The 14383-nt window shown below is 37.4% G+C and overlaps 1 protein-coding gene across 1 annotated transcript in view; it reads left to right on the top strand.

Annotated features, from left to right (window-relative positions):
* The window catches only part of LOC102840903 (methionine aminopeptidase 1-like), a 149437-nt gene that overhangs the window by 75676 nt on the left and 59378 nt on the right, over positions 1-14383 (top strand). Inside the window, exons 2-4 of the mRNA XM_006872959.1 lie at positions 1145-1196; positions 13153-13265; positions 13765-13825. Coding sequence (XP_006873021.1) covers positions 1145-1196; positions 13153-13265; positions 13765-13825 — 226 coding nt within the window. The remainder of the gene's footprint in view (positions 1-1144; positions 1197-13152; positions 13266-13764; positions 13826-14383) is intronic.

The raw sequence follows: 14383 nt of genomic DNA, 5'->3' as shown, positions 1-14383 counted from the left end.
AGGAAGAGCAGTAATGTCATTGTGTAACTTGCCATGATGTTATTAATACAAGGAGGACAGACTTTTAAGACATCATATTTACTAAGATTCTGGCAATAGCTTTACGTAACAAGACACAACATACCAAGCTTGCTTTGGTCGATTTAGATACTCTTGTGTTGTTGGCCCTGAAGACTGGACTAACCCCTTGATCTGTCCATTGCTATGGGGTTCATATAGGCTGCCCGATTGTCCTACTTCCCCATAGTGCTGGAGGCTTGATGAGTACAGTTAGATGTCGAGTTAGAGTGCTTTTTGAAGTGAATGTTTGAATACTTGTTGTTATTATGTGCTGTCAAATAACTTCCAACTTACAGCTACCCTAAGCACAACAGAATGAAACATAGTCATGTCCTGTACCATCCCCACAGTTGTTTTCAGTCCATTGCTCCTGTCACTGTATCATTCCATCTCGTTGCAGGTTTTCCTCTTTTTTGCTGAACCTCCACTTTAACAAGCTCAGTGTCCTTCTCCAGGGACTGGCCCCTCCTGGTAACATGACTGAAGTATGAGACAAAAGTCTCACCATCATGGCTTCTAAGGAACATTCTGACTATAGTTCTTCCAGATGGATTTTTTTGTTCTTTTGGCAGTCAGTGGAACCCTGGTGTGGCGCTGCAGATTAATGCACTGGACTGCAAAGTCGGTGTGAACTGCAAGGTTGGCAGTTAAAGCTCACCAGCCACTCCTTGGAAACCCTATACAGGGTCGCTGTGGGTAGGAACCAACTTGAGGGCATTTAAAAACAACAACAATAACAACATTGAAATCAGTGGTACTTTTAATATTCTCCAGTACCATAATTCAAATGCATTGATTTTTTCCTATGGTCTGCTTTATTCATGTCCAATTTTCACATTCATATGAGGTGACAGAAAATACTGTAGCTTGGGTCAGGCTCATGTTAGTCCTCAAACTGATAACTTTGAATATATAGTAGTTTGAATATAGCAGTTGCCGTATTTTAAGCATTTCTAGATATTGTGGTAAATGAAGTTGCAGGTTTTGGTGTTTGCAAATCAAGCTTGTTATAGCTATTTCTTATTAAGAAAGTATTGCAAAATGTTTCTAATTAAGAAACTTATTTTTGTGTTTGTTATTTTAGGAATGTTTTAAAGGAAGCTGGGCTACTCACAAGTTGCTACATAAGAAAGCAAGTAAGTAAGATAACTCATAGTTTGATTAAGATTGGCTTTTGTACGTAAGAACAGAATTCTTCTAGTTCTGTAAGTCTATTTGAATATCCTAAAGGTGGGTTGTGACATTTAATAATTTTTATGATGTGTAATCATAGAAATGAAAATGTGACTGATTAATAGCCTTGTTAATTTTATGCAACATGTTGAATATAACAATAAGAGATAAGATAGTTGGATAATACTAGAGCAATACATGTTAATGTCCTAATTGCTTGGCTCTCTCTTTTCTTTGCTAGAACTGTTTGCATATTGTAGGCAAGGGAAACATGAGTCATCTGGCTTCTTGACGCCAGATCCCTCTTGTTTTTGCTTTGAAATTTAAAAACAAATTTTATTTAAGATCTTAAATACAGTTCCTAAAATATCAACTTTTCAGAAAACCGTGGCTACACAATGCATTGCCTTTATCATGTTAGAATATGTATTAGACTCAGATACAAAAACCACGAAACAAACCATCATCCTTCAACAACTTGAGCAAAGATAGAATGCCTAAGAAATAATATAGATGACTTGCAGAGGATGGGCTGTTTTACTTCACCATAAAAAGAGAAAGAGAGAAAGAGCGCACAGAGCACAAATGCTGCGTGGGTTTTCAGGTGTGTATATTGGCACTAGGAATCAGGGATTTTGTCGCATAGCATTAACACATTAGAAAAGTGTGTACTGTCAAAGGGATAGAACCACCAGCATTCAAGCAATGTTGTCAACTAGGCAAATAATGCATTCTACTGAATGTTTCTTCTTTGTCTAGTTACTACGTACACTGGTAGCAACTTTGAAATGCAAAAGAGAGCTTACACTCTTATTTTCTGTTTGAAACAAACAGAAACTAGTCTTACAATTAAATGTAAACTCTGTGATAACATTAACGATTTTAGAGAATATCAATTATACAGGAAAAAGACTAAGAACAAAAAGAAAAGTGAGCAGTCAGTAGAGCTCACAGGGCTTTGTGATGGTACTCAGGGAAGCCACTTTGTAATCGCTGGCAGTGAACAGGCCTGCAGAATTCTTTGCCAGATATTTCAGAAAATCATGCAAATAGCCTAACAATAAAGCAAGACTTTTCTCATCTAGTGATGTATAGGTCAACGTTACTCCAATCCTTACAGATAATCTCAGTAGGTGTGGTGCTCCATAAACCTGGGACATCTGCGCATCAGGGTGGGCCAAGAGGATTTGATCCCTTTTGTTTTTGTTTAATTTGAATGTCGATTGCTTTTTCTACTTGAAATTATAATACTTTTAAATATTTAATATTCACTAAAATTTTAAATGATTCAATGTTAATATATGCAGTTTCCACCACTCATCTATCAGTTTATCATACCACTGTGGTGGCTTCCATGTTGCTGGAAAACTATGCTACCCGTCACCCAGAGTGGACAGGTTTCAGCTTCCTGACTAAAACAGACTAGGAAGGAGAGACAGTCTACTTCTAAATATTTAGTCACTGAAAACCTTATGAATAGCAGTGGAACACTGTCAGCACCAGAATATTGTCAGATATAGTGCTGGAAGATGAGCCCCTCAGATTGGAAGTCACTCAAAATATGACGGGGGAAGAGCTGCCTCCTCAAAGTAGAGTTTATCATGATAAAGTAAATGAAGTAAATCCTTCATTTATTGATGGGGCACAATTCAAAATGAGGAGCACCAGCTGTAAACATCCATTAATAATTGGAACATGGAATGTATGAAGTATGAATCTAGGAAAATTGGAAGTTGTCAAAATGAAATGGATTGCATAAACATTGATATCCAAGGCATTAGTGAGCTGAAATGGACTATTATTACACATTGTGAATCTGACAATCACTTGGTTTACTGTGCTGGGAATGACAAATTGAAGAGGAATGGGAGTGCATTCATCATCTAAAAGAACATATTAAGATCTATCTTGAAGTACAGCATTATCTGTGATAGAATAATATCATTATGCCTACAAGGAAGACCAGTTAATATAATTATTATTCCAAATTATGTCCCAACCATTAAAGCCAGTGATGATGAAATTGAAGAGTTCTTCCAACTTCTTGAGTCTGAAATTAATCAAACGTGCAATCAATATGTATTGATAATTACTGGCAATTTGACTGTAAAGGATGGAAAAACAGTGGTTAGTGATAAAAGCGATGCTGGAGATCCCATGATAAGAGTTTTGCAAGACTAATGGTTTCTTCATTGCAATACCTTTTTTAAACAGCATAAAACATGTGAACCTCATCAGATGGAATACATAGAAATCAAATTGATTCCATCTGTGGAAAGGCTAGGGCAAAGCTCCATATCATCAGCCAAAAAAAAGGACAGGGGCAGACTGTGAAACAGACCATCAGTTGCTCTCATACAAGTTCAGACTGAAGCTAAAGAAAAGTTAAGAGCCACAAGAGCTAAAATATGACTTTGTGCATACCCCACCTGAATTTAGAGATCATCTCAAGAACATATGTGTTGCATTAGACACTAATGATCAATGACCGTAAGAGTTGTGGGATGACATCAAGAACATCATGTAAGAAGAAAGCAAAAGATCATTAAACAGACAAGAAAAAAGGAAAAGACCAAAATGGATGTCAGAAGAGACTCTGAAACTTGTAATCCAGCATAGAGATGCTAAAGCAAATGAAAGAAATTTTGGAGGTAAAAGAACTGAATAGAAAAATCCAAAGGGCAGCTCAAGAATATCGTCAAATATTATAATGAAATGTGCAAACATCTGGAGTTAGAAAACCAAAAGGAAAGAACACATTCAGCATTTCTCAAGCTGAGAAAACTGAAGAAAACATTCAACCTCAACCTCAAATATTGGAGGATTCTCTGGGCAAAATATTGAATGATACAGAAAGCATCGAAAGCAGATGGAAGGAATACACAGAGACATTGTACCATTTCAAGATGTAGCATATGATCAAGAGCCAATGATACACTCTCAAGTCCATGGACACTGACCTGGCCACTGGGAACTAGAAGTGAGAGTGAAGTGGCCAGCTGTTTGGAAATATGGGGGGAGGTGTGCAGGAACTCCCAAACTTGCAGATAGTATCCATTTGACCTTGCTTGGATGGCTTGCTGACCATACTCAACAGGATGAACATAAGGAAGTTTGGTACTGTGAGATAGTATAAATTGCTATAGTTTGATGAACTGGACCTTTGCTTATGGATGCAGCTGCTCAAAATTCCAACTGAAGTAGGATTCTTCATATCAAGGATCAAGTTTATTTCTTAAGTGTACTGGGTTGATAGAGATGGGCAACTTTGACATTGACTATCAAAAAATAGTGGCACAGAGTGGCTGATTTACAAGCTTTCATGACTGGACTTATCTTTTCAGAACAGAGTGGCAAGATAGAATCTCCACTAAATAGTTTTCCTTTTTTCCAGATGTATCTGGTGAAAGAGGATTGGTGATAATGGTGCTAGGATTTTATGATTCAATTGTGAATAATTGTTACCAAGATTAATCACGATTGCCACAATGCTAATTGTAGAAGATGTGTAACTAAAAGGGGCCGCGGGGGGGTGGGTGGGTGAGTATTTAATATTTCATTTCAGGAACAAAGGGCCCCATGACCGTCAAGAAGGAAGAGCATGAGTGGATCATGAGATCTTACCCAGAAAATCGGTGACAGCAGAAACAGTAGCAGAGCTGATGGCATTGAGAGATCGATCAGCTGAAGACTAGGCCCATGGACTGAGAAAGGCAGTGTGCCTTTAACTCCACTGAAAATATTACTTCATGAATACTTCTTAGTTACTTGCTGCTTAAGAATCCAGGTCCAAAACAATTCTGAGAATACTCACTCAAAATGAACTTTAGAACTATGGGAAAAAAAAAAAAGAAAAAGCCAATGATACTGAAGGAAGGAGTCCAAGGTGCACTGAAGGCATTGGCTAAGAACAAGGCTCTGGGAATTGATGGAATACAAATTGAAATATTTCAACAAACTGATGCAGCACTGGAGTCACTCACTCATCTATGCCAAGAAATTTGGAAGACAGCTACCTGGCTAACTGATTGGAAGAGATCCATATTTGTGCCCATTCCAAAGAGCAATAACCCAATGGAATGTGGAAATCATTAGACACTATTGTTAACATGACATGTAAGTAAAATTTTGCTAAAGATAATTCAAAAAATGGCTGCAACAGTACATTGACAAGAGAACTGCCAGAGGTTCAAGCTGGATTCAGAAGAGGATGTGGAAGGAGGGATATCACTGCTGACATCAGATGAATTTTGGCTGAAAGCCTAGAATATCAGAAAGATGTTTACTATTGCTTTATTGACTATACAAAAGCTTTCAGTTGTGTGGATCGTGACCAGCTATGGACAACACTGCAGAGAATGAGTATTCTGGGACACTTAGTTGATCTTGAGGAACCTATCCAGAGACCAAAAGGCAGTTGTTTGAATAGAACAAGGGATCATTGAATGGTTTAAAATTAGGAACTGTGTGCGCCAGGGTTGTATTCTTTCATCATACTTATTCACTGTGTATGCTGAACAAGTAATTCGAGAAGCTGAATTGTATTAAGAAAAATGTGGCATCAGAACTGGAGGAAGACTCATTGACAGCTTGCTTTATGCAAATGATACAATGTTGCTTGCTGAAAATGAAGACGACTTAATATATTTACTGATGAAGATCAAAGATTACAGCCTTCTGCATGGGTTTCACCTCAATGTAAAGGAAACAAAAATCCTCGCCACTAGACCAATAAACAACATCATGATACATGGAGAAAAGATTGAAGTTGTCAATGACTTCATTTTGCTCTGATCAATCATGAACACTTCTGGAAGCAGCAGGCAGGAAATCAAAGGACATGATGCATTAGGTAGATTTGCTGCACAAGACCTTTCTAAAGTGTTGAAGAGCAAATATGTCAGTTTGAGGGCTAAGGTGCCCCTGACCCCAAGTCATGATATTTTCAATAACCTCATATGCATGTGAAAGTTGGACAGTGAATTAAAAAAAAGACTTTAGAAGAATTGATGTGTACCATGAACTGCTAAAAGAACAAACAAATCTGTCTTGGAAGAAGTATACACAGAATGGTCCTAGAAGCCAAGATATCCAGACTTCATCCCTCATACTTTTGGACATATTATGAGGGACCAGTCCCTGGAGAAGGACATCATGCTTGGTAAAGTGGAATATCAGCGAAAAAGAGGAAGACCTCCAGTGAGATGGGTTGGCACAGTGACAGTAGCAAAGAGCTCAAACATAGCAACAATTGTGAGGTTAGCGTGGGACCAGCTACTGTTTCATTATATTATGTATAAGGTAGATATGAGTTGGTACTGACTCAAAGGCACTTAACAACAATAAACATTTTAATGTTTGACTTTCCTTTTGAAGTTATTTGTGGGATACCAGTAAGTCAGACTATTGACTGCTTTGCTGTTTGTATCAACCACACTGAATTATACCTGATTCAAATGATTTTTCCTGCTCTAATCACTCATCCTATAAATGCATGTCCTATAAATGCATGTGACTGGCTTAAGAGAGCCCATTACAATTACTTTAAAATCAACAAGGTTTTTTTTTTCATAAATTTGCCTGCCATACTTTTCCCCATTTTTTTTTAATGTTTTATTGTGAATTATATGATAGTTTACATGATAGAACTTTAGTTTTACATTCGTTCTATCATATATCGTTTCATTGCCATGGTTCCAATCCCCTCCATGCATCATCAACCGACCAAAGGATATACCCTACAAACCCGCCCCCTACACTACCCCCTCCCAGTCTTCAGCACACAGTCCCTCTCCCTCTCTGGATCCAAAGTCCCCAGCCGCTTCATCACTCCATGTCCTCGTCTCTGCCTCTATCTCAGGTATCGCTGCTTCTCTGGGTAGGGTCCCACTCTCGGCTCTTCTCTGTTGATGGTCCTAGAGACCTCCGCCCCTAGACTGGAGAGTTAATCACTCCCTTCCTTGCTATAAAACATCCAACCCTCACAATCAGTCCTGATAACAATTATTCACTATTGTATCACAAGTGACCCATCTGCGTTTCATTTCATCAGCTCCACCTAGACAGATTGGATAGTACTCACTGGAGATTCTGCCTTCCTCCATGCCCCCTGGCTCTAGGTTCCCTCTTGAAAGCTTGTAAGCCAGTCACTTCTTGCCTTTGTAGTCCCCCCCCCCCTTCCAAATTTGGGTATCCAGTGTCCAAGTTGCCCATCTCTGTCTATTCTGTGTGTGGAGGGGGAGGGGAGTGGGAATGTTTCTTGCTGTAAGGATTTGTTCCCTCTTTTGAGTTACTGCATCCATAGGTGTAGGTCAAGTTCATCAAATTGTATCAGATCACTCTTTTTTTCCTCTTCTTTCTTCTCCTGGTTGAGCTCTGATCATCCAGTCATCGGGGCCAGATCAAGTGGGTACCATTTGCAAGTGTGGGTGTTCTTGTGCATATGCCCTCTCTTCCTATCAGTTTTTCCATTCTTAAAGCTTTATCACCCTGATGGGTTAAGACTTGGCATACAGTACCTTATACCTTAAACCAAGGTATAAGGTTTCACTTTTAACTTGCTGATCTTGGCTTTTATATTCATTTCCTCGTGTTTGTATGTGTGTGTTTAAGGAGTTAGCTGATCTAATGAAGTTGGCCAATTATTACGCAGTTCTTTATAAAAAAAAAATCTCATTGAGTTCATCTAAATTACCATTTGAGGAAAAAAGAAATAAAACTTTAGAAGATCCATGTTTTGTGGTTTTATAAAGTTTACATTAAATGAAAATGCTAGCATATTATGGAAGGAAATATGATTCGCTAGAATAGTAGCAGAATAAATGAAGGAGTTTATCAAAACATAAATGACAGGATTTGTTATCTCAGCTCAAAGTATAGAGATAAAACAATGCCATTTAAATAATTTTATTCACTGGTATATTAAGTATTATATTTGTCATGTGTTATGGAAACAGACTTTCACACATTTCAGCTGTGGAGCAACACCAAGCTTTTGCTAGCAGGTGGGTTGAACACTGTGCTGCTAGGGTTCATTTCTTTATCAAAGACCATAGCATCTTAAACAGGAGCAGCATTTTATTGTAAGAAATAATAGCAAGATACCATGTAGCAAGCAGTTTATGTTCATAAGCATAATGTTTTTAACTGTAATGTTTGCATCTGTGTGCCTATATGGTTTATTTGTCTATAATTTAGTTTATGTATTTTTGTCTGGTTCTGACATTAGAGCAACCCTGAGTCAGCATGAGTTGAAACACACTCACTGGCAATGTATTTGTTTTTTTCTTTTTCTAGTCTTGTGAAATAAGATGGGAAATACTTTCTTTTATTCTGTTTCTGTACAATTGAAATTTTTTTTTCCTTTTATGTGTGATAGAATTTACCAGTGAAATCATTAGGACTTACGTTTTTGATTCCTGAGGCTTAATTTTTGTGTGTGTGTGTGTGCATGTGTCCACAGGCTTTGAGGAAATTTTTAAATGTGAGTTAAATAACTGAATAAGAACAGAAGGTATTTTTAGGCATTGGGTTGATAACTGAAAAGTGAGCAGTTCAAACCTGCCAGCCCCTCAGCTGTCTGCTCCTGTAAAGATTAGTTTTGGAAACCCTAAGGAGCAATTCTGGTCGGTCTTACAGAGTTGCTGTGAGTCAGAATCAGTTTGATGGCAGTGGGTTTGGTTTGGCTTTTGTGAGTGCTGATATGGGGGTGTGTATTTTTACACCTGTCTCCTGGCAGAGTATACTTAAAATAACATCTCTCTTAATTTGATCTGTAAAAGTTGTAGCATTTCACATCTCAAGACTCTAGTACGCCACACTTTTTTTTTTATCCATCATGAGCACAATCAGTGTGTTTCTTTCTTTCCTGTTTTCCTAAAGTATCATATAAAAACTCCATTAAAAAAAAAGAACTTTACATTAAATTTTTATTTTATTCCCTTACTCTTCCAAACTAATGTATGGTAGATAGTTTGTGTGCTTGATGTCTCTATAGAAACAGTGCTGTGCAATGCTTGTTTCAGAACTGGCTCCACTAAGCTTTGTGACTAGTCTCCCAAGTTACGAGCAAAATTCATTCTTAACTGTGTCTTTTAGAATTTGTAGGTAAGTTGGAACAGATGCATATAGTTGTTACTTAGCCTTGTTTTAGTTCAAAAAAGGAGGTTGGTTGGCTTAGTGAATTAAGCTTTGGGCTACTTAACTTCAAGATCGGCCTTTCAAATCCACAAGCTGCTCCACAATAAAAAGATGAGGCTGTTGGCTCCAGGAAAGATTCACAGTCTTGGAAGCCCTGTACAACAGTTCTGCTCTGTCCTGTAGCTTGACTGTGAGTCAGAATCGACTCAGCAGCAAAGGGTAGTACAAGAGTTACGCGTTGAACTGCTGACAAAAGCTTGGCTAGCTGCTCCACAGGAGAAAGATGAGGCAGTTCTCCGATGTCTCATAGAAATGTTATGAATAAGAATTCAACGGTGGTGGCTATAGTTTAAGAAAGAAACCCTTGTGGTACATTGGTTAAGCAGTTGCTTGTTAACCAGAAGACTGGCAGTTAGAACCCGCCAGCAACTAAACCCTGCTTCCATAAAGATTTTCAGGCATGGCTCATTTTGTTGTTCTTCGTTTTACTGTACTTTGATAGCACTTTATAGATACTGTGTTGTTTTACAACTTGGAGGTATGTGGCAACCCTGCATTGTGAAAGTCTGTTTAGGGTGCTATTTTTTTCCAACAGCATGTTCTCACTTTGTGTCTGTGTCATATTTTGGTGTTTCTCATAATATTTCAAACTTTCATAATGATATTGCACACTTAATAGTAAAGATAACTTTTTATGCACTGTTGTTTCGGTTCATAGTGACTTTGTATAAGGTTTCTGAGGAGCAGCTGGCCGGTTTGAACTGCCACTCTTGTGATTCAAACCAACTTTGTGATCCAATATATGCACTGGAAAACCAAAAAATTGTGACTGACTTTATTGAGATAATCTCTTTATTGCTGCAGGCTGGAAGCAAACCCACGGTAATACCAAGGCATGCCTGTGCAGCCTTGGGAACCCTGTTGAGCAGTGCTGCTCTCTCCTATAGCATTGCTGTATGTATGAGTTGGTTTTTCGTGTAAGGAAGGGCTGGCAAGTGCTTTAAATGAAGGTGATTGTGATGAAGAATTTGTTCCTAGTGGAGCTGATTCAGCTGTTTCAAAGTGAGGGCAAACTTACATAAAATGGAGTCCTAGAGTGACGCTGTAGGATAAGCATTAGACCCGAAGGTCGGTTTGAATGGAAAGATCGGTGGTTCAAACTCACCAGCCACTATACAGGGTCACTTTGGGTCAGGGATGACTCTACAGCACGTAACAACAACAAAGTAGGAGTTGTCTGTAAGCCGGGATTGCCTGTCCTCTATGCCTCTCCTCCAAACTGCAGAAATCATAGGTTTGTTGTGAGGATTAAATACATCAATCCTTATAAAGATGGTAGCAGGTGTATGGTACATAGCAAGTATTCAGGAACTATTTAATAATTTTCTCTAGAAAAATCAAGTCCGAATTTTGATCAGAAATACCTGTGCCCAGGGAACGCTTATAACCGTGCAGTTTATTTTGTTTCTGTGACTGAATGAGCCAACCTTCACAAAATGATTGAAGACTAAATTCAAAACCTGGATATTAATGCATTTTGAGTCAGACTTTGCATGTATACGTACTGCCTGACGCTACCTGCAGCTTAGCTAACCCTAGTACATTGTGATGTTTGAAAGACGTATCTCACACAGGTTTTTGTTTACACTGCCCTGTGCTTTCAGTCTTTTAAAAAAGACTAAGTATGCACCGTTTATTTTCAACCCCCAGTTCAATTCAGACGTATTAGATGTCAGTTATGTTCCCAGCACTTAGGGTTCAGATCAAATGTAAACTAACTTTAGTGTGTAAATTTCTGTAAGTAAATTTAGAAAATATGTCAAATGTCAGTCTGACTTGTATGGTAGCTTTTGGGTTGTATTATTTGTTCGAGGTATGCTTGAAGTTTTTTCCTGAAAATAGATTGTGGTAGGGTAGACATTCAGATTAGCAAGAACTTTTTATATCCTTTCCCTGTCAATACCCCTCTCCCAGGAGTGTGTTAAGGCAAAAAGCCTGTATCTTGATTGTTATTCCCTCCTAGGTTTCAGATGAAAACTACTCATGAGGTTCATGCTTCAGACAAAAATCACTTGGTGCAGTCAACACTGAAGCAGACATCCACTGGTTTATAGTTTGAACTGTTTTCTATAATGCTTGACCCTCGTTGGTAAATGGAGTCCATTTTTGTAGTGGGATGGAAAACGGTTTTCCTATGATTGTTAACATCCACAGTGACATTTTTGAACTCTAAAGGGACAAAGGATAGCAGAGCCTTCTTGTCTTTCCTTTACTGTGTATGTAACATTGTGGATGTATTCTCTTCAGAAGCAATGTGAATGAATTGGTTATACTTGCGCATTTTTGACAATTGCTCCAAAGGCTTTCATCTAAAGTTGACTACATACTTGTGTGAAGAGAGTACTTACTGGACTGGGAATTGGCATTTCTACACCACTACCCACATGAACCAAGTCTCCTCAGTTTCTTCATCTGTAAAATGAGGAAATTAGACTGGATTTGTCTTTTAGATTTTTCTAGCTTAACGTTGTTGTTCAACACTGTTGAATTGGCTCCAACTCATAGCAACCATGTATAGGGTTTCTGAGGAGAATCTGGTGGATTTGAATCACTGACCGTAACCATTAGCAGTCATACAGCACCACACCAGGACACCAGCTTAACATTATATATTCTCATATACTCTGTCTCACTTCTTATTTTAAATAGATTGTTTAAAGGAATAGTTGTTTTTAATTTATTTTTTTATACATCCAAAATTAGTTTGAAGCCTGACTTTGAAAACTTGCAATAATATGACATTAATCAGGAAAAACTCTGTGTGTGCATTGAGACCTGGTGTACAGGTTGAGTCTAGGAGGAACTCAAATGCCTGTTCTTTAAAGTCCTATGTTTGTATTTTCATTTTACTTGGTGGATAAGATGTGCAGTCAGCGTGCTGACATCAGACACCACAGAGGATCTGTTCTGTGTAAATAGAATTCTTAGGTGCACAACATTATATATTAATAAGTAGCATGGTAATGTGTATATGAGAGAAAGAGAGAGACTGACTGCATGTGTGAGAGATTTTTAAAAATTTTCTGCTGAATTTTCATTAATCATTTCTTCCCTTGCCCCTGCCTTTTTCCTGCTGTCTATTAGCTTCTGATGATGATTCTTCTAACATTTAACAAAGCATTTTGAAAAATTGTCATATAAAAGACATTTATCAACCAAAGGTGAAATGTTTTTATTTTTTACTTTAAGTTTGCTTTAGAGGTGTGTTGGGATCCTGATGTGGTTTTGTATAAGCACTGGACTGCTAACTACAAGGTTGGTGGTTCCAACCCACCAACTATTCCTTGAAAACCCTATACAAAGTCACTGTGAGTTGGACAAAATTATCTGCCCATAGTTGGCAAGGCTTAACTAGTGCTCAGATTTAATATTTTAAAATGGGATTTTTATATATTGACATTGAGACAAAATTAATGTAGAATTTACTTGAGAAAGAGACGTTTTATGAATTATTCCTATTTGATATTGAATGAAAAGCTTAAAATTTGTTTAGCTTGGGTTTTTCTTCCAAGACCAGTGAATCATAAGGGTTCTGAGTATAGCAGTGGCTATAGATTTAGGTTAAGGTAGAAAGTGTTCTTGATTTGTTTTTTTGTGCCTGGGCTTTCCAGCTTGATTTTTTTTTTTTTTTTAAGGTGATAGTAAAATATGCTAATGTTCAGTATAATGGTCAGCTTGAGCACTGAAGAGAGAAAATATACATTTATTTCTGTCTTTCAGAAGATGAAAAGGCAAAGCGAGAAGTTTCTGCTTGGACTGTAGAAGGTGATATTAACACTGACCCATGGGCAGGTTATCGATATACTGGTAAACTCAGGCCACATTATCCACTGGTGAGTAAATAAGGTAATAAGAATTTAATGTTCTTTTAAACCAATTTTTAAAACTTCAGATTTCCTTAAAATGATGCAGTTCCAGTAATGAACCAGTATTATATTTGCAAGCCACTAGAGAGAATTAGCAATCGAACAAATTTGGTAGAAATTTAGATGAAAGGATTAAAACAGTTTTTACTCCTAAAGAATGGGGTAGGTAGGATAGATGTTTTCTGTCTGATGTAATGGTAAATGTATACAGTCTTAAATCCTTACTCGTCTTGGCCACTCCCCTACATATTCTGAGAAAGGAACTGGCATTATCAAAACTTAATCATAATGAAGTAGATGTCTGTTATGATATTTGTGAAGGAATTTAAAATTTGTCTTTTTTATTTTGAATGAACTTTTTATCCTTATTGTTTTCTTCCAGCTTTATTTTCTTTTTATCAAAATTCAATAATGAGAGTTACTTCCATGTTTGAGTCTTTTTTGATTAACCTCTTTGATGTTTTAGATGCCAACAAGGCCAGTGCCAAGTTATATTCAAAGACCAGACTATGCAGATCATCCTTTAGGTATGTCTGTGCAGGTTCTGTGTTTCTCAATTTGTGAACCTGATGACTATTACAAAATTGGAGTGCATTTCCTGTAGAAAATGTTCAGAGCCGGGACTTCTTAGACATGTAAACATTTTATTTAAGTTACTTAAGAACTTTTGAGAGAATTGAAATATGTGTCGTATTTCAAAAGCATAGATTTACATAAGGACTGCATTCAAACTAGTATTTTTTTGTATTGTGATATAAAATTCTAGATTAAAAATAGTTATTATTCTAATATGTTCTTTTACATTAATTAAATATTGATTGTTTATATAAAAACAGACTTTAGAGGCCTTTACTTAATGCCTAGAGACCTGGTGGCAATGTGGACTAGTTGTTGGGCTGTTAACAGTAAGGTCGGCAATTCAAACCTACCAGCTACTCAGTGGAAGATAAAGTGATCTGCTCCTATAAAGATTTGAAATACTGGAACTCTGTATAGGATCTCTATGAGTCGAAATTGACTTGATGGCACTTAACAAGTCTCACCATCCTTGTTTCATAGGAGCACTCTGACTGTACTTCTTCCAA

The sequence above is a fragment of the Chrysochloris asiatica genome, unplaced genomic scaffold (genome assembly GCF_000296735.1).
Source record: "Chrysochloris asiatica unplaced genomic scaffold, ChrAsi1.0 scaffold00216, whole genome shotgun sequence".
In the NCBI taxonomy this organism is placed as follows: domain Eukaryota; kingdom Metazoa; phylum Chordata; class Mammalia; order Afrosoricida; family Chrysochloridae; genus Chrysochloris; species Chrysochloris asiatica.
This window is presented reverse-complemented; position numbering and strand designations above follow the sequence as displayed.